The sequence below is a fragment of the Camelus dromedarius genome, chromosome 16 (assembly GCF_036321535.1).
Source record: "Camelus dromedarius isolate mCamDro1 chromosome 16, mCamDro1.pat, whole genome shotgun sequence".
In the NCBI taxonomy this organism is placed as follows: Eukaryota; Metazoa; Chordata; class Mammalia; order Artiodactyla; family Camelidae; genus Camelus; species Camelus dromedarius.
The window spans coordinates 28,430,395-28,454,791 of record NC_087451.1 but is presented as its reverse complement, the minus strand read 5'-3'; the positions used below and the strand labels follow the sequence as shown (position 1 = coordinate 28,454,791).

General features: G+C 60.7%; 1 protein-coding gene across 6 annotated transcripts in view; it reads left to right on the top strand.

Annotated features, from left to right (window-relative positions):
• Positions 1 to 24,397, top strand: part of RPTOR (regulatory associated protein of MTOR complex 1) — a 235,351-nt gene that overhangs the window by 157,805 nt on the left and 53,149 nt on the right. For all 6 annotated transcript variants that reach the window (XM_031469283.2, XM_064495402.1, XM_064495406.1 and 3 more), the window contains 6 exons: positions 1,481 to 1,581; positions 1,857 to 2,001; positions 7,507 to 7,582; positions 11,792 to 11,893; positions 16,439 to 16,522; positions 18,283 to 18,393. In XM_031469283.2, coding sequence (XP_031325143.2) covers positions 1,481 to 1,581; positions 1,857 to 2,001; positions 7,507 to 7,582; positions 11,792 to 11,893; positions 16,439 to 16,522; positions 18,283 to 18,393 — 619 coding nt within the window. The remainder of the gene's footprint in view (positions 1 to 1,480; positions 1,582 to 1,856; positions 2,002 to 7,506; positions 7,583 to 11,791; positions 11,894 to 16,438; positions 16,523 to 18,282; positions 18,394 to 24,397) is intronic.

The window sequence follows — 24,397 nt, the reverse complement described above, 5'->3', positions numbered from 1 at the left end:
GCGGGATGCAGAAGGCAGGCCTTGGGTGGTCGGTGGTTGGTCGGTTGCGCAGTTCCCAGGTCTGAAATCGTCGGGCAGGCGGCTTGGTCTGTGGTTTCTCAGTGAACTTAGTGAAGGTCACCAGTGGCAGCTCGAGAGGCCATGGGGAGAGTCGGGTTTTGTGTTTGTCTGCCGGTAATTGTCACAAGATGAGGATTGAAAAAACACACCTAAATGCATGCCGACCACCACCTGACAAGGAGGGCCCTCTGTCCCCTCCCTGGCGGCTCGGCCGCGGGGCGGGGGGTCTGGGAGCCTGCTCAGGATGCGCTACGCCTGAGCGAGGCGCCTCGTCTGGGTTTGGAAATAGACTCGGGCAGACCCTCCGTCTGCCAAGAATGCCATCGGGTCACCAGCCGGCTGCCCACTGCCCTGTCCCTGCCCACATGTGGCTTCACCCGGGGCCCAGGACGAGGAGGGAGCCCGCGGGCACAGGGCATCTAGCAGGTGCTGACTGCGTGCAGATGTGGGGCACGGGAGCATCCCCGCCACTGCACTTCGGGCCTTTCCTTCTGGCCGCCCCCCCCCCCCCCCGTGCATGTGCTCTGTGTGGCCGGGGAGCACGATGTTGTCTGCCTCTCTGCTTGCTGTCGCAGGGCAGGCCTCGCCCACAGCAGCAGACGCTCACAGATGGCGGCCTCACACCTCGTGGTTATTGTGTCGTGGCTGTGCTGGGATTAGCCACTTCTCTCCTGCTGTCACACAGGGGGTTTCTGACTTCCACTGTGGGCCTCGCTTCCCCATGCTTTGTTTGGGTTCAGGACCGATTCCTGGGAGCAGACTTGCTGAGGAAGGGGTACAGACGTTTTCTGGCCTCCGCGTGTCTGTCCTTTCCAGAAGGGTCCAGCCAGCTCACACTCCTGAGGCCACGGACGAAGCATCACTCAGAATGTCCCTCAGTAGCCTGTCTGGGTCCCCCAGTGGGGACGCGAGCACAGCTCCCCTCAGACCCCCTGCCTCTGCCGTCCCCACCACTGGCATTTTCCGTCCAGTAATGATGTGCCCAGGCCTGCGCGTCAACTTAAGAGGCGGGATCTGGGCCTGAGTGGCTTTATTTTCACATTGAGCAGATTATGGGGTGAAGAGCTCAGCCCAGAGAGGAGGCCAGGCCTTTGCCCCAGACCCTGCCTGAAGGGCATGTCTTGACTAGGGTGGGCACCCCGTGGCCTCAGGGTGCAGTGTTGAGCGCAGTGGGCGACCCCGAGGCCCCGAGGGCCTCCCAGGTTGGCAGAGCTCCCAGCTGGCATCACACCATGTCCGCTGCTTTTGTGTAGGTGGGGGGGGGGGGAGAGAAAGTGAAATGGGAGTTGGGTTTTAAGGAATGAGGTTAGAGGTGGAGGAGTCTGGAGAATCCCCCGGGTGGCCGAGCCTCTCCTGCCCCTGGTCTGACGCCCCTTGTCCGCTCCCATGCTGGTCGCCATGACAGCTTCATGTCTCCTAGGATCCCTGGGCGGCTCAACGACAGGAGGACGCCGCTGGGCGAGCTGAACTGGATCTTCACGGCCATCACAGACACCATCGCCTGGAACGTGCTTCCTCGGGGTGAGGCTGGCGGCGGGCGGGGGTCGGGGGGCTGCCTGGGCTCAGGAGACGGGTCCCTCGACGGGGTGCTGCAGGGCGGGTGCGTCTTCTGCAGAGTTGCTGGTACCGTCCGTGTTTCCTAAAACCAGAAAATGTGAGTGCGTGTACCGCCAGGGTGAAATATGTGTGTTTGTCCCAACTTGCTTGTCCAGCAAGTTATGTTGGAAGTAAATTTGCGTATTTGCTTTAAGCGCTGGATGTGAGTCACTGAACACATCTTTTTACTCTGTCTCCAGATCTCTTCCAAAAGCTGTTCAGACAGGACCTGCTGGTGGCCAGTCTGTTTCGAAACTTCTTACTGGCAGAGAGGATCATGAGGTCGTATAACTGCACCCCGGTCAGCAGCCCCCGCCTGCCGCCCACCTACATGCACGCCATGTGGTGAGTGTCTCCCCGGCCAGCCCGCCGGCACAGCTTCTCCAGGTGCTCGCTCCTCCCAGGGTCGTGGGGTCAGCCGACGCCAAGCAGGCAGGCGTGCCTCCAAAGGTGGAGGCCGGGGTGGTGCCAGCAAGCGACAGGGTTGTCCCCAGGCTCGCCTGAGTCCCCTGAGGGCTGAGCGGGCGGGACCAGTGCCTCCGGGGCCCTATGTCCTCACCCGCGGTTGGTTTCTGGCTGTGGGTGGGTGTCGAGGAAAGAAGCTGCCAGCTGGATTCCTGACCTGTGTCCAGGGTTGCTCCAGAGAAGTAAAACTGTTGGTTCCTGGCCAGTTAACTGGCACGTCCGCTTCACACGTGCGTGCACCTGCACACACTCACGCACACACGAGTGTGGTCTTCGTGACACTTTTACGTTGACTGTAAATTCCCTGCAGAACTGGCTTGCCGCTCCGTACACCACTGTGAACAGAGGTCACAACGTGACGGGGAAGCTGGCTCGAGTCCAGACCCTGTGACTGAAGGCCCTGGTTTCTTCCCGTTCCCTTGCTCTTGTGACGTACGCCGTTTGGGGGGCGCTCGATGGGCAGCATCAGGGAGAATGCATCCCGGCTCCGTCTGGCCGGGGAAGCCCCGCCGCCAGTACTCCAGGAGCGCGGGTTACTCTCGCCCAGCCCCCGGGGCCGTTTCATGGTGTGTTGTCGGGGCCAGGTTTGTTTGGGTAGTGGTTTCTGGTTTTGCGTTTTAATGTATGCAGGCCACTTTCCCCCAGCTCTGGAAACCCAGAGAACCAGGAAGGATTCGGGAAACTCGCTGCCTCTCGTCCACTCAGGGAAAATCCAGACTCAGCCCCCGTATCCATGGGCTAAATCCAGGGTCCCCTGCGCACCAGACCGTCGGTAGAAATCACACGCAGACATGCCCCAGCCGTAGCCTCCTCAAGCATTTCTAGGGTAAAACAGAACAGAGTTGCGGGGAGCAGGGACGGGGCTGGACCTCCATGGAGGAGCCGGCTGTGTGGCAGTGTGATTCCGGCGAGAACAGAGCGGCGGGACAGCGGGTGCGGTTCCTTGAATCCGCGAAGACAGGAGCTGGAGGAGGGGTGTTGGGCGCTTGGAGTGAGTGATCAGGAAGAAGACGCGCGTTTCTGGAAGAGAAGACCCTCCAAGCAGCCTCGTCCCGCAAGGAAGGCGGTGCCTTAAGTTCTGCTTCTTCTGAGCCGGGTGTTTATAAACCATGAATTATAAAGAAAGGGAAGAAAAAGGGACAGGAGCTCAGCCGGGTCGTTGCCCCATCTGCTCATGGACGGAAACCTAGCAACATCACCCCCAGGGTTTTCTGCTTTCCTGGCCCTGACCTCCCTGTGCACTCGGGGGCCTCAGGTGGCTGACGTGCACCCTGAGGACAGGGGTGCCATCCGGGTCCCCAGCCTGCACGGCCCCGACCCCGCAGAGTGCTGTCTGTGGCCGGGCCTCCTACTGGCTCCCTTTTAGGCAAATTCTGGTTGTTGCGGGGTGGGCTCCGTGGGGAGCGGACTCAGAGTCGGGGTGAGCGTGAGGCTGCTGTGGGGGTACTCGTGGGGTCACCCCCGACCACCCCTCGACCAGCACGCTCCCAGCCACCTCCTGCTTCTCTCCAGCCCCCGCTGCCCTGTCCGCGTCGCGTCCGCCCGTCCCAGCCCGGGAACCAGGAACAGGACTGAGAGGCCCTCCGACAGCCTTGGACGAGGAAAGCCGTCCGTCAGAAGAGTGGCGCTCAGAGGGGAGGCTGGGCAGCCCTGGCGCCTGCCGGGACGGCAGTGCAGCTGGGATCCAGACGCCTGGAAGCACAGGGGCTTCTTAGGGCGACGCCTGTGACGCCTGTCGCCGTGCCAGACGCCCTCTTGTCCTTCCGCGCTGGGAGGGGCCCCCGGCTGAGACTCGGGGCTCCTCTCACAGGAGTCGGCGGTGGCGAGCTCTCGGCGGGAGGCTCACACGCACGAAGCCCACGTCCTGTCCGCATGAGGGTTTCCTGACAGCAGAGCCAGCGTGAGTCTGCTGCCAGAGTAAGCGTTAGGCAGGCCCGTGAAATATTGAAAGTTATGCCACTAACCTACTTTGGTCGGGAGTCGAATGTCAGGTCAGGCTTCTGACTGGAGGAGACCCGTGCCCTCAGGATGACGACCGGGTGGGAGAGGAGAGGAGCCGTGGGCCAGCAGCCGGGCGGCTGCGCGTCTCCCAGGAGCAGCACCGCGCCGGGGTGTCCAGGGGCGAGCCCCCCACCCCCCGCCAGCCTCCTTGTTGACCAGACGGACGGCTGCTCTCCCCGGGGCGTCCTGCGCTCCAGCTGGCGTCCAACAGGGAGCCCTCCGGGTGGGCCGGGCTGCCGTGTTCTGGGTGTTGGGAGGAGACCACCGCTCAGGGCTGGCGAGAAGCTCTGTTGCTGTATGAAGTCGTGCAGAATTGTCTTCTGTCAAGTCAGATCAGAAATACTTGGTGTGGACACGGGTCAGGCGGCTGCGTGGGGCGTGGCCTCGCCCAGGCGGCTGACTAGGATGGGTGCGAATCCTCTCCGGTGCTCTGCCTCTCCCCTGCAGGTGGTTAGAGGCGGTGGTTGGAATACCGGATAGTTGGTAACCCCAAATCCAGCGGCTCTACGGGGCGGGGCACGGGGCCCCTCCGCTCTCCCCGAGGCCATGGCTGCTCCTGGTCCCGGGAGGCTGGGGCCGTGGTCCCTGTCCTGGGTGGCAAGTGTCCTGCCCAAAGCCCTGCCCTCAGGGGAGGTGGGAGGGTGGTGGTGAGGGAACAGCCAGTGGGCTCGGTTGCAAAGAGAGGGAAACGTGAGTCCTGGAAACCCCAAGGCCAGCGCAGCTGCACTGGAGTTTGCACACTGCCCCCGCGGTCCGAGGCGCCCGGGTGCTCGGTGCCGAGTGGGCTCTCAGCGGGCTCACCCAGGTGATGATGCTCATGACAACTATGCCCATTGCTTGTAAATAGACCGACGTTTGTGCGTCCCCAGGGAGCCAGTGCACAGCCAGCAGTCAGAAAGAGCATTCGGAATAAATAATTTACCATCTCGTTACTGTACTCCGTGGGTGGTGACGGAGAGGCTGAGCTTTCGGGCGAGGAGAGGGCAGGGAACAGAGCCTGACAGAACTGAGGTTAAAGCAGGACGTCCACAGGCTCACATGGGCTCCAGGCGGCGCCGGAGATGAAGGGCCCGGCGCCCGCTCGGCTGCTGTTTAATTTTTGATGCGAAGCCATCGGGGAGTCGTTCGCCTTCACTTTCCATTTCAGTGGGTCCCGAAACCTCGCGTTTCTCCGCAGTGGTAACCTGCTCTCCTCCCCCTCGAGGGAGCCCAGCCGCTGACTGACGGGTGCAGATGGAGCCGGGTACTCTTGGAAGGCGCCTCACCCAGCCCACTCCTTGGGCCCCTGCCATCTGAGCCCGTTTCCTGAAAACCCGAGCTCCTGCCTGGGTGGCACGTTTTCCAGGCCGTGATTCATCGGCCGCCCACGGCCCACAGGCCCCGCTGCTCCACACCGGGGCGCGGGGAGGCCCGGGTCCTCCCTCCCGGGGGCGCAGTGCGCTGGTCGCAGGGGCCGTGGGAAGTGCGAACACGGACACCTCCCTGGTTCCGCCAGCACGCGCACCTGCCGCCGCGGCGCAGGATTTACGGGACCCACTTCCCACTTACCCGGGTGAGAAGCCCAAATTAAGACTCCAAGTTGGTTTTGATTCTATCCTAGAAAATGCAGCCAGTTTTAACCCACCAAGTAGATGCTCAGCAGAGCTCCGTGCTGCTGCTGGGAACGCTGCCACGCGACCTCAGTGCTTAAGGGGACTCCGAGGTCCTCCTTCTGACCCTGTCCTCGTGCACAGAACAAACAGCCCCAGGCCCGTGGTGGGGGCCGGCTCCCAGCGCCAGCCTGCCGCGGGCTCCCGGCCTCATTTGGCCACTCAGTGTCCAGTAGGTCTCAGGTGTTTTCAGGTGCCCTTCCTCCCTCCTGTCCTCCGGGAGCCTGAGCAGAGCTCTTGGCCCCTGTCACTTAGACAGTCCTCGGCCCTGCCGCGCTCCCAGGACCCCGGTGAGCCCCCCCGCTCCAGGGCCTCTTCTGAGCTGCTTTCCTGGAACCAAAATGTGCGCCTGGCAGAGGGCTCAGCTCCTGGGGGTTGGACCCGCTGGGGGCCAGGCCGTGGGGCCGTCAGACTGTGCCAGCCACACTGCTCAGAAGGCCGTCTCCCGGGCCGAGGCAGCCTCGCGGGGCCGGCTCGCACCCGGGAGGGGCTGGGCGGCAGCGGTGGGGGCCTCTCCAGGGCAGCCCGGCTACCCAGAGGCGGTGCCGGCCAAGGGCCCGCGGGCCTGCCGGGCGCGGTGCTAGGGGGCCCACGTGTCGGCCGCAGCAAGACCGCCGGCTGCCTGGGCCCTGCCCACTTGACCGCCCACGTCACCGACCCAACCGGGACACTTTGTTCTCACTTCCCAAGTTGAAACTTCTTATCTGGTCAAATCCAAAGCCTCTTTCTGGAGCTTAAGTGCAGTGACTGACTTTCTTCTGTCTGGACAAAGAGGAGGCGCGCCCCCCCCCCTTCAACGCTGCGAGAGCCACCCTGCCGCAGCCGGGGCGCTTGCTGAGCCCCTGGGAGCCGTTCACTGCCCGGCTCTGAGGCACTTCCGACTACCTCCTGATTGCCTCCTGATTAGGTCGGTGCGGGCAGGGCAGCTTGTGCGGAGGGGCCGGTCTGGGGGAAAAGAAACGTGCCGTACACGTGAAAATGAAGCAGAGCCCTCTGATCTTCTGTTTATCGTACACTTTGCTGTGTTTTGGGTGTTTTCACTTTTCATGTGTGTTTTGATCCCCTATGAAAACGCGTGAGAGGGCGCCTTCCGCCCACAGGCGGGCGGTTATCAGTCTGGCAGCCCGAGCGCGGCCACCATGTGCCGGGGGTGGCGCTGGGGAAGCTGTGGCAGGTCCAGAGACTAAGCCCCTGGTCTGACTGTCGCTGTCTTTGTTTCAATGGGGAGCAGTTTCTAGAAGAAGGGGGAGAACACGAGGACCCGCGCCTCGTCCTGTGACCCCAGGGAAAGCGAGGGGACTGCGTGTCTGGTGTGGAGTCAGCCTTGAGCACCGCTGCGGTGTCCCTGCATGCCGCCACCCGCCAGGGCCTTGCCGGACCTGGGGACAGCGTCGCTAGCCCGGCTCACGGGCGGGAAGCCAACCCTGGGAGGCGCGCCGGAGTTCCAGGCCCAGAGTCCTGCAGGCGGCGCAGCCGGGTCCGATGCCGCAGGGAGCTGGGGGGGCGGCTGAGCGCGCCCTTCCCAGCACGGGAGCGCCGCCTGCCTGGGCGAGTGGTGTGCCTCCGGATGGTGCCGATCCCCAGGGAGGGCCGCGGGGGATGGGAACAGGCGGCTGTGGGCTGGTCGAGGCCAGCCAGCTCCTGGTGCCCGCCCCCCAGGCTGTGGCTCCGCCATCAGGGCCCTGTCGGCGGGCCGTCACTAATGCGTTGTGGGTCCTTCTGGTTCCCTCCGCAGGCAAGCCTGGGACCTGGCCGTCGACATCTGTCTCTCCCAGCTGCCGACCATCATCGAGGAAGGCACGGCATTTCGGGTGAGTCCTCCGAGGGCGCCCACGTGGTCCATGCGGCGGCCGCTCCTCTGGACACCTGGTCTGCAAGGCCCGCTTGGGGCAGAGACGCCGTCTCCAGCCTGGGAGAGATGGTGCGCCGGAAGTGTTTCAGGTCGGGTCCCCAGGGCTAAAGTTAGATTTCGGTGTGGTCCACTCCTAGGAGCCTCTCCCCTGCTGCTGTGGGCGGGGATCTGTGTTCCCAGGCTCACTCCCTCATCCCAGGTCCTGAGCCTCTTCACCGCTAAGGACGCTGGGGACTCGCGCCCTGCTGCCCGGCGGCCGTGCGGACACCTCTGAGGCTGGGGCTTGGCCCAGGCGGAGGTCTGGTCCCTGGGCGAGCGTCCTGGGTGGGGCCTGGTGGTCTTGAGTTAACCTCCTTTCACTCGGCTGCCGAGGCGACTTGACTTCCCCACCTTGGGCGTCTTCATGAGGGGCCCCTCCAGCCTCCCCTGCCCGTGCCACGCCCTTCTTCCGTTCACAGTCTATCTGCTGAGTGTTGGCTGAGGGCACAGGGGTGAGGCCCCCCTGGAGAAGTCTGTGGGCTTGGAGCCCCCTGAGGCTGAGCCGAAGGAGGGTGGGGTCGGGGCCAGAGTCACTGGCCTTCTCTCACACCGTCACCTCGGCCCCCCCGGGGACACTACCGTGCGCAGGTTATTCCCCGCCTTCTGCCCCCGGTGCCTCAGTTTCCTTGTTTTAAATCAGGAATTATAATTGTATCCAATTCAGGGGACACATGAGGCCTGGAGCACAGAGCCTGTGCGTGGCGTGTGTTGGACCTTGGTGTCCACACAGCCCTTGAGCAAGGTCAGAGGCACCGTGTCCGGGGAAGGTGAGGGTCATTGCAAGAGTTTTCAACTTGTAGTTCACATCACGGCCACAGGGAGGCGCCTAAGGTACTGAGTCAAGGGCGGGTGTGTGCGCTGTGTGCGTGTGCGTGTGCGTGTGCGTGCGCGTGCGCGCGGGTATCTGCGGGGCGTGTGCCTGTCTGTGGGGGTGCGGCGGGCGTGCGTGCTGACTCCGCAGGTGACTTCAGTGCCCCTCAAGGCTGCGGTGACTGGACTCAGAGGTCCTCCCTCTGTTCTGTCTTCTCTTTCCTTCCGCTTTATTGTTTGAATCTTTCCACATTTTATTATGAATGTTCAAGCCTACAGCAAAGTTGGGAGAATTCTGCAGCGAGCCCCCACCTGCCCCCGCTGAGGGTCTGCGCCCACGGCTCGGCCCGCTCTCCGCCCACCTGCACCTTCAGCGCACCTAAAGCCGGTCTTGGTTCTGAACCCCGGAGCGGCGCCGGCAGGGCCTTCTCTGGGTTCCCGCGGGTGCTTGGCGTCGCCCGAGGGGACCGGTCCCCTGGCCCGCGCTCTCGCAGACTGGGCCTGCTGCCGCAAACACGGCTCGGGAAGCCTCACCGGCTTGGGCTTCGCTGTGCTCCGCGCCTGGTCTCCCTCGCGTGGGAGGGGGTCGGCGCTGCACGCGGCCTCGCAGGGTCCCGTGCCCCCCCCCCCCCCCGCCAGGGCCAGGTCTCTCCTTGGGGCTCTTCACCCGCGTCTCCCATCCGCTGCAGTCACTCTTGCATGCAGAAGTCACCTCGCCAGCCTGTGTCGGGGAGGGCGACCTGACGTCGGCCACACACCAGCTTTTTCATTCGGTTTTCACTCCTGAGGAAGCATAACACACACAGAGTCCGCAGGCACCAGGTCCGGCACCCGCACGTCAGGGGTCCCTGGGGGCCCCTCCTGCCCCGGCTCCCGCCGCCCCACCGCCCGACTCCCCCGCGGGCCTGTCTCATACGGACCTGTGATACTTTGTCGTTGTGGGTTTGACAGTCATTTTTATTTTCTTAAATGTTGCGTTAGGTATTTTTTTACCTTGATTACTGTGTTTTTTTGGTGCCTCTTAAATTTTGGGCCTGAGGCAGGTGCACAGGTGTGGCCAGGTGCTCTGGTGCCTTTGTGACAGGAGTGCCCAGAGAAGTGGGTTTTCTGGTCACCGGGATCAGCCCGGTGGTCCGGCGGGGCCCTTTGGGGCCCCTGCTCTCAGTCCATCGCCCTTGGCACCTGCTTTCAGGCCCCTGGCCCATGTGACATGTGGGCCGACCAGTTGGCATCAGAATCGTCCTGGGAGGCCCAGGACACGTGGCTCGTGACTCAGAGCCTCCACCCATGACTTGTGAGCTCTCCTCCAGGACACTCAGCCTGGGTTCCGTTTCTCCCCCCGAGAGTCCGCACAGTCACCCTGGCACGCTGAGAGGCAGCCGTGCGGTCTGGCCCCGGCATCACCTGTGCGTCCTGGGTGCACCGGGGCAGCCCTTGAGCTGCTCTGTGGAGTGTTGTTAGAGTGCGAGTCCTGCTTCTGCTGGGCGGCTGGTCTCACCTGTCAGCTTCCCACTGCTTCAAGGAGCGCAGCCTCACAGCACACTTTGTCCACAGGGCAAAGCTGACTCCACCTCCCCTCCCTCCCAGACCCAAGGGCTCCCTCGCTCTCTGCCCAGCTGGCCTCCCACAGGTGCGGGCAGGGAGCCCTTCATAGGACTTTTGTTTCCAAACCAGTTTGTAAGTAACTCACACTTAAAAACAGGGAAACCACTTTGGGGGCTGCATTCCAATTTACAGGTTATCCTCCAGATTTGACTAACTTCATGTAAGCTGATTTTGCAAGAACTTGAATCCCCAAGTGTGAAAGTTCTCTGCCGAATTCTTGTGTGAGGTTGACTTTTTGTGAGAGCGCTGTGGCTCTGACCCCCGGGCGTCTGGAAGGCGCGGCGTTGAGCGCCCTGGAGTCTGGCTCCCAGGTGCGCGGAGCCCTGCCCACGGCTTAGAGTCCGTACACGTACGTGCCTACACCTGCCAGAACCTGGGAGTCACGGCCCGCATCCCAGCCTTCCCACCCTCCTCCCTCACACACGGACACCCGCTCTTCCTGGGGGGGAAGTGAAGACTGTGGCCAAGAGCAGTGGGCGGGTGCAGAGATTTGGAATTCCTTCTATTTGAGGCTCAGGGGCAGCAGGACCGCGTGTTTGGGGGAAAGGACCCTGGGAGACAGAAAACTCAGCGGTCCCCCTACTTGGGCTTTCGGTCCCCAGACCTCCTTCCACCGCCCTGGGCACCCCCTTCCTGAGCCACTGCCTCTCTGGTTTCCCTGGCCCAGGTCGTCACCAGTCAGGGCCACCCCTCCTTGGCGCCAGCGTGGGCACAGACCGCCCTCCACACCCTGCTGCCCAGTGGGCTGATCAGATATGCCCCACTCCCGCTCCCCTCCACCCGACTGTGGCACCCCCCCCCAACCTCCCAGAGACAGGAGCCACAGACGGCTCCTCTGGGAGTCCCGCCACATCAGCCACGTCCCTGTGCCCCAATCCCGGAGGGCCACGTGCCACCCGCCCACCTGCCAGGGCCCCCAACCAGCCCCTGCCTCCCCCGCCAGCAGCTCCTTCCTCACAAGTACGCCCTGCGCTCCCACCTCTGAGAAGAAATTCCTGTCCACACCACCCGCCCCGACCCTCCTTCCCCATCAGCCCCCTCCACGCCCCACCTCCCCCCTGCAGCCAAGTTCATTCAAAAGACTGTCTGTTCTTAGATCTCCGAGTCGTCCTCTCTTGGGTTTTGAGCCCAGTCGGGCTGTGTGTCTGCCCAACCCCAGGGACCCCCGTTACATCCTCAGCAGTCTCTGGGACCTCCGTCTCGCAGTCAGCTCTGGACCTTGGCCCTGCCTGACTCTCCACAGCCGTGGACACTGCCGGCCGCATCCCCCCTGCAGACCCCCACCCCGGCTTCCCGCCTGCCCCTGCCTCCCCCGCAGGTCTCGTCCTTGGGTCCCCGCCACCTCGGCCCCTCACCGCTGGGGCACAGGGCTCGGCCCAGGGTCACTTCTCGTTCTCACCTACCTTCCAGCTGGATCTGTGTCTCAGCCCAGACCTGCCCCTGAACCGTGGGCTCGTGTAGTGGCCCCCACGCCCTCAACGCGCGCATCCAGCAGGCCCTGAATTCAAGCGTCCAGGCTGAATTCCCCGCGTGCTCCCCCACAGTCTTCCCACCTCAGTTCACGGGACCAGCTTCCCCATCCACCGCGTCTGGCGCCCACACGGCCTGCCTCTCACCTCCTCTGCCACGCTGCCCCGAGTGGGTGGCGGGCGGGAGTGCAGGGCCGGGCCGCGGAAGGAGCCGGGGCCTGACTAACGCTCTGCTCCTCCCACAGCACAGCCCCTTCTTTGCTGAGCAGCTGACCGCCTTCCAGGTGTGGCTCACGATGGGCGTGGAGAACAGGAACCCACCTGAGCAGCTTCCCATCGTTTTACAGGTGAGTTTCTTCAGGTCGGCCATCTCGGGGCCTCCCGGGGCCTCGTTCACCCCAGCTGTGTGTGCAGCTCCCTCCAGAAGCCTTTGGTGCGGAAGCATCCTTGCCTTGCCAGGGCTCCCCTGGCCGAGTCACCGAGGCGCCTTCTCTGCCCTCCATGAAACACTGATTTGGGGTGTGGTCGGGGCCCCGCCTCCCCCCCATGGCTACACCAGCGAGCTCCAAGGCACCGTCGCCCCTTCTCTCTGGGAGGACGAGACTTGCAAATCGACCCCCGGGGGAAGGGGAGAGGCTGAGCAAGTTACGAACAGGTGGTCGTGGGCGCCACACCTGGCACCCGTAGGTTATTGACAAACCAGCGTGGCCGCCGTCACCTCTCCACTTCCCGGGAGGCTGTGCCCCGTGGTGCTGTGCGTCGTTGCCCACGGAGTCACCCTCTTTCTCATTAATTCCGTTAGTTTGCCAGAACCTGGGCCCCGTTATCCGTGAAATACCCCCAGTGCCTCAGGGAGTCAGGAGAGAGAACGTTCATCAGGGATGTCGCGGCCCTCCAGTCCCCGGTCCTCTGTCCACTGCCAGGGCAGGCGCTCCCACCCAGAAGCTCAGGCTGAGGCCATTGGGGCTAGTGGCCGCTCCGCTCAGGCCCCAGCCCCTCGTGCAGCTGTACGCCTAGAAGTACGCCTTTCCTGACCAGCCCTGATGGCCTTTTTCACCTTTTAAAAATACAAGTCAACAGAAGGGGTAGGAAGGAGGGATCGCAGCACTGCCGGACCCCGTGGCCTCCTGGCCTGGTGGCCCTGCCTGGGCTCGATGAGGCTGTCCGCACTCCCCGGGGCCCAGGGGCACAGAAGCCCCAGGCAGAGCAGGAAGCACCAGAGGGAAGGCGGGACCTTCCAGAGGCCCCGCAGCTCAGGGTGGGTGTTTCATCAGGAAGCCCTGTTTGCTTTCACGGTGCCGTTTCATTTACGAACCGAATTCTTGGTATGAAAGTACAGGGCTGTGAGGGAGTGGCAGCCGGATGGCAACTGGGCGTCGCCATGACACATGTTAGTGCATCGCTGGCTCCAGAACCTCTGATCTCGGGCCCCCAGGAGCCGGCCCGTCGCATCCCCCACGCCGGGAGGGGCTTGCGAGGCTTGCGAGGCTGTTTTCAGGAAGCAGCTCTGCCCGACCGTCTCAGCCCAGAGACCCGCATGCAGCCCTGAGCACGAGGCAAATGGAAGGTGGCTCCCCGGCAGCTCGGTGTTGGTCTGGGTGTTCGTGTCATCACAATTAATCTTCAGTTTGCAACAGAGGAAACCCAGTCCCTCGTTGAGCTCGCCACGCTGATCTCTGGGACTTCCCCAGGGCCGGGCGCACCGAAACAGGGATTTATGTACAAACACAAACAAAAGCCAGTCCTTTTTTTCAAAATTAATTTTGTATCGGGCTTCAGCTTTTTAACAACGTTAATCAGCAGAAGGAATCGGAAGGAAGACATCACGTTTAGGAACCAACACTAGACGTTTAACCAGGACTCCCTGCCGCTGCTCAGTCCCCGCCGCACGAAGCCCGGCGTCGCCGAGCGTCTACGGACGCCGTGTCTCTGATGCGGGGGCTGCCCCCCCATGCTTCCCGGGCGTCTCACCAGCGCAGCGGTGGCAGGGACATGGCCTGGTTTCCCTTTCTGCTTCTGCTGTCATAAACAAGACCCCGGAGGGACGCCCGTCACTGCTGGGCAGTGCACACGGAGAGCAGGTGATACAGGCGCCGCACTGTTCGGTTTCTTGGCCCCGTGGCCTTCTCTTCCACTGCAGATGGCTCTACTATTTCCTTGAAAAACAGAATTTTATTCCCGTTGACGGTGTTTTAAATAACAAAGTGACTCAGAGAAAACAGAACCTTGACCAGAGCTAAATGTATTTGATTTTTGATGAATTACACCTCCTTTCACAGCCCGAGATTCGGCTCACCCTGGCCCATCTAGAAACTTGAACCTCTGGCAGCTCCGTTTTCTTTAAGGACGAATATAGCCAATGCAGTCACCTCTGAGCGATGGAGACACCCGTGGCTGGGTGCTGGGATGGCGGCGGGGACGTTCACAGGCCTCACGCCTGCCAGCACTGTGCCCGCTGCGTCCGCTTTCACTCTGAAAACAAGCCACGTGTCACCATCTCTGCCCTGTGGATGAGAACCCCGAAGTTCCCCGGGGGTGTGGTTGGAGCCACACTGGCAGGAAGTGAGCAGGTCGGGCCACTTGCCCCCAAAGCTCACACTTTCCTGCTGTCTGACCTGCCTTCCTGGCCGCGGGGCCCGTGATAGCCCTGGGCTAAGCAGGAGAGGATCAGGTCAGGTCAGACGCCCCGTGAACAGCCCCCCAGCCACCTCCCAGCTCCTTAGCCTGAGACTCCCAGCATTTCCAAACACAAAGCATGCTCTCTGGCGTCCCCCTCGCAGCCGTGGCAGGGACACAGGCCCCCAGCCAGCGGGAGACAGCTCACCCTCCGGTGGCTGCAGCCAGCCTCCCGCTCCCTGACCATGGGCGACCCACCAGCCAGAGATGCCTGCTTGGCTCCTCTGCAGTCACAGGCTGTTCGCCCCCGGGGAGCACCCCAGCCTCCCTCTGGAGATCCCTGCCCTCCTTCTGCTCTGTCCAGCCTCTCTCGCTGCCTCTCTGTCCCCCATCTTGTGACCCCCCCACCCGCTTCGAGCTCCCACCAGCCCGCGTTCGCCCCTTACACTGCTGCTCTGGCTGTGCCGTCTCTGCTCTCCCGCCAGGCCCGCGTCCCCGGGGTCCATGTCCCCGCGGCCCAAGTTCCTCTTCTCACACCTCCGGCTGCCGACATCTCCCAGGAGCAGGCACACAGCTAAAACCCACCCTCCCCCTGTCCTGCCTCCTGCCCCTCCCTCCACCCCTCTGCCCAGCTTCCCCCTTGCACCCACCCCATGCCAGCTGGCATGTCCGTTGCTCCTTCCCTCTCGCCTCCTTCCCAGCCTTGTTCCCCGCGTCTCCTTTCCCTGACCCCACCCTCCGGTCAGTTGTGCTTGCTGGCTGTCTTGGAATGTCTTTCTCTCCATCGGTCACGGCGGCAGCCGGGTCCCCTGGCCTCCTGCCAGCCTGTCCCACGGCAGGTATGCTGGACAGCTCACCTGCGGCTTGTCTTAGGAAAGACTGACGCTCTTAGCTTGGTGTGCAGGCCTGGCTGGTTCTGGAGCCGCCCCCATCAGACTGGCCACCTGCCCTTCCTCGGACAGCCCCAGCTTTCCCAGCCCCTCTGCCTGGGACCCGGGGACCCCCACGGTGCCCACTGGGAGGGAGAGCCTTCAGACCCCCAGAGTTGGGGGCGGCCCGGGCTGTGTGTCCGCTGTCACAGTGGTTACTGCAGTGCGGCCGTGTGACCCCTGCTCTGCAGCGCTGGGTGTCGTGCCAGGAGGGGGCCTGCTGGTCCCAGTGGCCCCAGCACCCAGCCCGGCGGCCGCACACGGTAAGTGCCCCACACACTTGGGACAACTGGGAATCGTGGCGTGTGCGTTCACCCCGGGGACTGGTGCACGTACACACCACGGGGAAGAGCCAGTAAGGTGACTCCGTGAGAGCTGAGAACTGATACAACACAGGAGAAAAGAGGGAAGTGCGTGGCGGAGGTGGCTGGTGTTAATCTACAAAGAATTCTTTCATGTCAGTAAGAACAAGCCAGACGCTTAGGGAGGAGAGAAGGGCACGCGCACCAGTTTACTCGAGAAATAGCCAATTAACCTATGAGGAAATACTCAGCCTCACTTGTAATCAAAGAAATTCAGATTAAAAGGGCATTTTATTATTAACCATCATGTAAGCAAGTAATAGTGTAATATGGACGAGTGTTTCCTGGGAGCTTTTAGTCTTACATTTAATGGAACCCATGTAGTGAGTCCTGTGTTACATATGAATTAAGAGATTAAGGTTCAGAGAAGTTTTTGCCCAAGGCCACCCAGCCCGTGGCGCCGGCGCGGACTCGACGCTGCTCGGCGTTCAGCCTGGCGATACACGTGTGTGTGCCGTGATCCTGTGACTTGACTTCACAGGTTTGTCCTGAGGGGAACCACATAAATGTGCAGATAAACCCGTTAGGGTGTTTATCGTAGTGCTGTTTATAACAGCAGAAATTTGATAACAACTTAAATATCTGGCAGCGGGGAGACTAAGTGAATTGCGCACGTTTACAGCCATGAAGCTCGGCGCTGCCGTCGGCAGTGCGCCGGTCAGGCGTGTCCAGGGGTGTGGGGGAGAGTCGCTGAGTCTCATGCAGTCAGCGAGGAGGTGAGAGATGCAGCGGTGCACCTGCGAGCGCAGAGTAACAGGGAGGCGCGTACACGGAGAGCCGCGTCTGGAAGTCAGTGTCCTGTGTCATCAGTGAGCTTTTCCTTAAACACGGCTGAAAAGCGTCTGTTCTGCTTTCTCCAGGGGGTGCCCCTTACTGCTGGGGAAGGAGGGGCATTTCCCCAGCCTGTCTGCAGAGAAGCAGCGCCAGCGGCGGCGAGCAGCTCCCGCGCGAGGGCCTGCGCTCACGCCGTCCCCTCTCGTTTCAGGTGCTGCTGAGCCAGGTGCACCGGCTGAGGGCCCTGGACTTGCTGGGGAGGTTTCTGGACCTGGGTCCCTGGGCGGTGAGCCTGGTACGTGCTTCCTGCTGGGGGGGGGGGGCCACCAGACCCATGTTACCATCACGGAGTCCAGGGACGTTGGCCGTGTGGCCGAGGGCGGCCACGGGGGTGACCGGTGAGCCCGTGGGCCACGCCCTGTGTGCCTTTCTTGTCGCCGTCGGGGACCCCTTTTCTGTCTGCTGTGGGGCTTCACCTTCGAGGACGGAAAGGGTCCTTGATGGACGCTCGTCAGGGAGGGACTGACCTGGCCACACGTGGCTCGTGTTCTCTCAGGACAGTCACTCAGATTTTAGGCACAATTCTGAAACGCTTTTCTATTATTCATTCTACAGAAGAGTAGAAACGGCCATTTAAAACAAAACACCAACAAAAATAGAGCCCAGGGGTCCACTTAGAGAACACGAGGGAAAGAGGTGCTGAGAGGGGCCTGGAGGCCAAGGCAGGGCCGGGAGCCCCCACACCAGCTGCAGCGTTTGCACCGTATTTGGCTCTGTTTGCAAATCAAAGTGTGAAAGCTAAAATCGGGCAATTAACCTTCATAAAGCAATTAGAAGTTTTACATGAACTATTTTATGTTATTAAAGAATAACTGTCCGTGTTTTCGTGTGTGGTACTGGTATGTGGTCATGTTTTCGTCAACGTGGCCCTATTTTTTAGAGACGAACACTGTTTACCAAAGAAATCACGGGGGCACGCGAGGGGCCAGTGGGCCGGGCCAGTCAGGATGCCGGGCCACTGGGTGATGGTGGCGCTGGGCGCTGGGCACGCAGGAGGTCTCGGGTCATTTCAGCAGCTGTTTCATTATGTACTGTCGACCAAGAGTGGTGGTTGTAGCTCAGCGCTGAAGGAGAAGAGGGGAGACTGAGAAGCAGGCAGACCGTTTCCGTGCCCGGCGCCAGCCCGGTGCCCCAAGGGGCCTGAGCGCGAAGAGTGCGCGGCAGGTGCGCGCAGTGGAGGCCCGGGCGTCCCCTAACCTCGTGGCCGGCCGGGGCCCGTGCACCTGCTGCCGCTGCGTCGCTGCGGAAGGGCCTCGGCCGCCTCGCTCGTCCTCTTTCAGAGACGAGGATATGTGCGTTAATGACGTTTCAGAGGGAGCCTCATTTATGTGGTTAATTTTTTCAAGCTAATTTTGGCCCTTTAAAGAGTTAAGCTTGTGCCAGTTGGAAATTGCGCCCGTGTGTGAACAGGTGCCGGGCAGTGAGGTGTTGTGACAGGTGCAGGTTGGGCCCCTAGGTGAGGGCCCGACCGCAAGAAACCGACGTTCGCCCCTCGTGAACAAGGACGGGCCCGGGCCTGCTGTGGGCCACTGGGCGGGGCGCCCCCCTAGCTGTCCTGAAAGGGGGTGCCTTGGGATGTCATTAGAATTCCGTGAAGTTTCGGATATGGACAGAGCAGAGCCGAGGTGACTGATGTAATGAGCTTCGTCCGGTGTCCTGCTCAGAGACACCCCCTCCCCTCTTACTCCCAGCCCCTCTGACCATCTGCCTCCAGGGCGACTGGCAGGCAAGAGGTGGAGGCCCAGACAGGGTCCCCATGTGGCGATCACCCTTCAGGGGCCTGGGGTTTGGTGCTGAGAGCAGACAGGGCCCCCGAGGGCAAGGACGGTGGGTCCCAGGAGCCTCAGGTCCCCGTGGGGAAAGCCACCCTAGACCAGCTGCGGGGTGCGGAGCAGGCAGGCCCCCAGGAAGGGCCAGGGTGAGGCGGGCACCGTCCCCGGGGAACCAGGACACCGTGCCCTGCCCCTGCCGAGGCTCACACTCCCCCTCCTGCAGGCCTTGTCTGTGGGCATCTTCCCCTACGTGCTGAAGCTGCTCCAGAGCTCAGCCCGGGAGCTGCGGCCCCTCCTCGTCTTCATCTGGGCCAAGATCCTCGCCGTGGACAGCGTGAGTACCACTGTCCTCCCCGGCCTCCGCCTGCCACCACCTCCCTCCCTCCCTCCCTCCCGGGAAGGGGCCCAGCCCTGGTCTGTCCCCCCAGCCCTCCGCTCACCTGTTGGCTCTGGTGCGCTCCTGCCCACGGCCACCCTCCAGTCCGCAACGACCACCCGCTTCCTTGTGGAGGTGGCCTGGGGGCGGGAGGGCCAGAGGTGGGGGGCCGGGTGGGTGTGAGCTTGAGCCTGTGTGGGGGGCTGGCTGTGTAGCTGACAGAGGGGCAGGCGGCCACGGTGGGGGAGACCCCAGTGATGAAGCCTCGCGTGTGGTCCGGGCGATGAAGACAGGCCCGTCCACCCGGTGATGAGACAGCGAGTCCTCGAGGGGCCTGTGGACACGAAGGCTCAGGGAGAAGGGAGGGTGGACGGGGGTTGTCGAGGGGAGGCTGGGGCGCTGGGTTACAGGACACGAAGAAGGAGGCTCTGGGTCAAGGGCGCACGTAGGGAGCGGGGACACAAGCCCCGAGAGCGGCCACGCACCGGCAATCCGGCCGCAGAGCCCTGGTGCGACACAGAGAGGGGGCCGGGGGCCTGCCGAGGGTCCGCGGGGGAAGGGCAGCGCCCGTGGGTGGGTCTGCTGTCTGTGACGGAACAGTGACCTGGACGGTCTCTAGTTGGAGACGAGAACCGAGCTTCATTCAGGTGGGACCCCGAGCCGCCCACTGGGTGCTCTCGTGAGTGTGGGTGTCGCCCAGGGCCAAGGGCTTTCCTGTGAAGAGTCTTGATTCTCACATCAGCTCCAGGCTGTCAGTGTGACCTCGCACGTTATTTGCGGATAAGAAAATGGTCATTTAAGGAGCTGCCCAGGATCCCGGGGCAAATCTGTCATGGAAGCGCTGTGATCTGCGTGGTGCCCTTTCCACCCACGGGAGGGGGGTCCAGCAGAGCTGCAGAACAGGGGGCAGGAGGCAGGGGCCTCACCGTGCAGAGTGGAGGCCGGTCCCGGCTCCACAGGAGGAGGGGGTGGGGGCCTCGGCTCAGTGTGTCAGCCCCTCCTCCGTCCAGGCCCCTGCACCACTGTCACCGCCCACTGCCTGGGACTCTGTGCAGCTCACACCCTCGGACTCCCACGCCAGCACTGCTGGCCAGGAGGTGACAGACCCCACTATGCTCACACACCGGTCCTGCACACGGTTGCCTTGAAACCGCCAGAGGCCCTGGCCCACGTGACCCCCTCTGCTGCGGGCCCCTGAGGGGACCCGAGCCCTTGGTCCTGCAGCGCGTCTCCGTCGCACCTGCTCTCGGGGTGTCTCGGGCCCGCGTTCACCATCTGCTCTGTGCTGGGGGGGTCCCACGTTTAATGACACTGGAGGAGCTGAGGAAGTGCCCTTGCCATCAGCGCTCTGTAAACCCCCGCGGGCGTCGGGACCGTCCTGCGAGCTGGCTGCTTACCCAGCCCGTAGCACCTGTTTGTCTGAAGGCAGTCACCTCGCTGAGAGGCAGCTCTCATGTTTCCGGCTGAGACTGAATGTTGTTTACGTCCTCCTTCCTTCTCACCATCACCCTGGCCGAGTTTCCATGAGATTAAATTCAGGGTGTTTCTCGGGAGTTGTTCTGGCCCCGTGTCCTCAAGTGGAGCTCCGAGCTCCCGGAGTGAGTCCTCGATGTGGCCGCCCTGAGGGTCGGGGGCACAGCGAGGCGCTCCAGCCCCCCAGCACTCCATGTCCCCTGCCAGGGAGCTGCCCACCCCCCGGGGGCTTCCCAGGGCTGAGAGGGCGGGGCCGCTAAGGCTGCAGTCCCAGCCGAGGCCATCACGTGAGGGGCTCCTGGGATGCAGGGGACAGGAGGGACTTCAGCCTTGGGGAAGGAGGGCATTCAGGAAAGGGCGGCAGGCTCAGAGGGACCGTGTGCCATCTGAGGGGCGACGTGTGCCGTGGGGGCTCTGATGTGGTGAGAAGGTGCCTCGGGACAGCACCTTCGGCGAGCCCTTTCCTGACGTCTCAGGGCCCCCGTCTTCTCCGCGGAGTCGGGTCCCGGAGGGTCTCCCCCCGCGTCCCCCGCGCTCCGCGTTACTGTGCTCTCACTGCCACCAGCGGCAGTGACCGGGCACGTGAAGAGGGAGGGAAGCATGGTCCATCACGAGGAGAAAGAAGCCAGCCCCCCAGAACCTCTCCTGGACTGTCACAGACGGTAGAATGACCAGACGGGGACGTTAGAACAGTCATGAGGAGTCTGTTCCACGTGAAAAGCTCCACTGAGACGTGAAGGGTGCTGGAGGGACCCAGCTCAGAGCTGTGGAGATGAAGGCTGCAGGCCTGGCCGGGAACGTGTGCTGGGTGGGATGAGCAACCAGCTGAGCTTTGCAGAAGGAAAATCAGTGAACTTGAAGACACAGGAATTAAAAACTCTCCAAAAAGAAGCGCGGTGAGCAGAGGCCCCTCTGTGCAACGAAGGGAGCGCCTCCAAGTCTTGGGGCGGCTGCCAGTGACCTGCGTGTGTGTTTGGAGCCCCAGAGGGGGCTGGCAGAGTAAACACTTGAAGGAATAATGGCTAAGAGAGTCTCAAGTTTGATGAAAAGTGTAAACCTGCAGACCTGGGAAACCCACAAGCCCAAGGAAGAGGAGCGGAGAAGGCGGCACCAGGGCGCCTGCTCGTCAAGGCGCTCAAAGACGACATGGATCCAGGGGCTTGAAAGCAGCCAGCAAGCGCAGGCGCAGAGAAGCCAAGTCAGGGCGACAGCGGGCGCCTGTCGGGCGCAGTAATGGCCCCAGGACAGCGGGCTGCGTCCTCAGTGTCCTGCAAATCCGTACCCGGGGCAGATAACTTTTGAAAATGCAAGAGTGCAGCATGACTTCAGTAATCACAGTGTGAATGGTCTAGGTGCCCAGTTAGACGGCGGAGATTGTCAGGCTGGGTTTAAAAAGAAAGAAAAACAAACTAAATGAGCCTCAGAGAAACGCACTTTGCATAAAAGACACAAATAGATTAGACGTGAAGCTACATCGTGTGACCACTGGGTAAATGAAGGCTGAGTGCCCCTGTTAACACAGCCAGCAGTCGTCAGCGCCGAGGGTGTCACCGGGTAACATGTCGTCTCCTGAGGCCAAAGGAGTCCCCTCGTCGTGAGGATGTGGTCGGGGTGTTCGCTCACCTCGTACCAGCATTTGAACACACAGAAGCTGGAAACTGGGGGAGCTGCAGGGGAGGGGGAGGAGCCATCACTCCTCCCTTCTCAGTACGTGGGAGGACCCGTCGGAGCCAACCCGGGAATGTTCCCTGGAGCACGTGTCCAGCTGGGCCGTGTCTGGCTTTTGCAGCAGCTCCACACGGCTGTGCACCGTGCACCCTCTCCACGCCCCAGGGACACACCACGACAGACCTCGTCCTGCACCACAGAGCAAACCGCAGCGCGTCTGAGAGCCGTGGGATCGCACACGGTGAATTCCACAACCACAGTGGAAGCAAACACAGAACCAAAGTAGGTTACAGGAAAATCTCCAAACACGTGGAAAGTAAACTGCACTCTTTAAACGGTTAAGATGCTTTTCAATCTTACGGTTACTGGGGGGCAGGGGGTGGGAAGGGGCAAATTGAGATTTGAGATTTGCAGATACTAACTACTGTGCACAAAACAGGTAAACAAGGACCTACCTTGTAGCACAGGGAACTGTATTCAGTATCTTGTGGTGACCTACAATGAAAAAGAAGGTGAAAGCAAGTATGTATGTGACTGAAACATGATGCCGTACACCAGAGAATGACACCTTACGAACTGACTGTACTTCAATTTAAAAATTTTTGAATTATAAAAATTTAAGTAATGTAAATATGTAAATTAAAATATGTAATAAAATATAAATGTGAAATTGTATAAGCAACATAAGTATTTACATAAACTCACGTTTATTTATAGTTATAAAAATTTACGTATAAAATGAGTAAGTGGGACTACATCAAACTGAAATCTTCACGACGAAGGAAACAATCAACAAAATGAAAAAACAGCCTTCAGAGCGGGAGGTCCGAGTGTGGGAAAACGTGTGCAGCCCATCTGCTGACACGGGATTAATACCACAGTACACTGCAAGGAACTCGGACAACTCAATAGCAAAAAACAAAACAAAACAAAACAAAACTGAATTAAAAACAGTCAGAGGACCTGAGCAGGTGTTCTCCCAATGACGACGTGCAGACGGCCCAAGGGCGCACGAGAAGGTGCTCAGCGTCACTCGCCATCGGAAACGCAGTCAAAGCCGCGGTGAGACATCATCAAACAGACGCGCTCATGGGTCCCCGCGAGGGCGTGGGGAAAGGCGGCCCTCGTGCGCTGTTGGGGATGTAAGTCGGTGCAGCCACTGTGGAAACACCATGGCAGCTCCTCAGAAATTTAAAAACAGAACCACCACACAGTCCAGCAACCTCACTAATGGGTGCAAATCCGAAGGAAATGGAGTCCGTGTCTCAAGGAGGTACCTCGCTCCCAAGTCCGCTGCAGCGTTGTTCTCAACAGCCAAGATGTGTGTGGAAGCCAGCTCTGCGTCCATCAGCGGATGAGTGGACAGGGAAACCTCTCTCTCTCACACACACACACACACACACACACACACACACAGTGGAATGTCATCCAGCCATAAGAAAGAAGGAGATCCTGCCATCGGAGACACCATGGCTGAAGCCGGAGGACATTGTACTAAGTGAAGTAAGCCAGACGAGACAAAGACGAAAGCTGCAGTCTCAGTCGTTTGTGGAGCCGCAAAAGTCATCACAGAAACAGCAGAACGGCGCTTGTCGGGGGCTGGGGGGGGGGCGGGCAGAGGCTGGTCAGAGGGGACCGACTCCCCTTACGAGGTGAGCGAGTTCTGGCGGCCTGCACACAGCCTGGTGTTCGGTTACCGGTGCTGCACTGTGTACGTAACGGCAGGTTTTAGGAGCCCTTGTCACACCGAGAAAAAAATGGTACCTGTGTGAAATGACGGCTGTGTTAGTCCCCTTGATTGTGCTCATCTTTCCACAATACATACTTAAATCAAATGTTTTACACCTTACATGTATACAAGTTTTTGTTAATTACACCTCCGTGAAGCTGGGAAATATGTATGCTTTAATATAACTTATATGCTTGGTATAATTTGTACATAATTATGAATATTTATAATCATATAAACATTTACATTAGTATATAAAATAACGAAATAAGAACTTTAAAATAATTTTTTTCAACAAGGAGGTCTCAAGGGAAGTAAACATACCTTGAATGAAAGTGCAAACACACTGTGGGACACAGATCAGTGGTGCCGCGAGGGAGGTTTCTGTCCTAAATGCGTGTATTAGAAAAGAAGAAAGGTTTCAAATCATTGCCCTCCGCTTCCACCTTAAGATATTAGGAAAAGAAAGGCAAGTCAAATCCAGAGGAGGCAGGAGAAAGGAAATAACAAAGATCACAGTGGAGAGCAGAAAAGATTCACTCAATCGAAAGAAAGCTGCTGCCTTGAGCAGACCAGTAACTGCGCAGACTGATGAGGAAACAGACAAGGAAGACACAAGACCCAAGTCAGGAGTGAGCAAGGCGGCGTCACCGAAGGTTCTGGACATCCGGAGGGACGGTGAGGGAGTCTGTGAGCAACTCGATGCCCGAAGTTGTGGCAACTTTGGTGAAATAAGTTCCTCGGATGGCACGGCTGCTCCCTTAGAGGGAAGATAACCCGAACAGCGCTGGACCTGCTTCAAAACTCAGGTTTGTGGTTAAGAACTTTCCTGCAAAGAGAACTCCATGTCCAGGTGGCTTCCCTGGTGAATTCTGCCCAAACGTTGATGAAGTACGTGGGTGGCGGTAAGCACTTGCTGCACCATCCCGCGAGCCTCACTGCGTCCTGAACCTGCAACCAGGCAGGAAAAGAAAGCTGCTGCCCTGTGTCCTTGGTGACCGTGGACGCAAAAATGTTCAGCCAAACTTCACAAATCAAATTCCGCACGGTGTGAAAGGGCAATGCGTCATGACCCAGGGGGACTTACTTTAG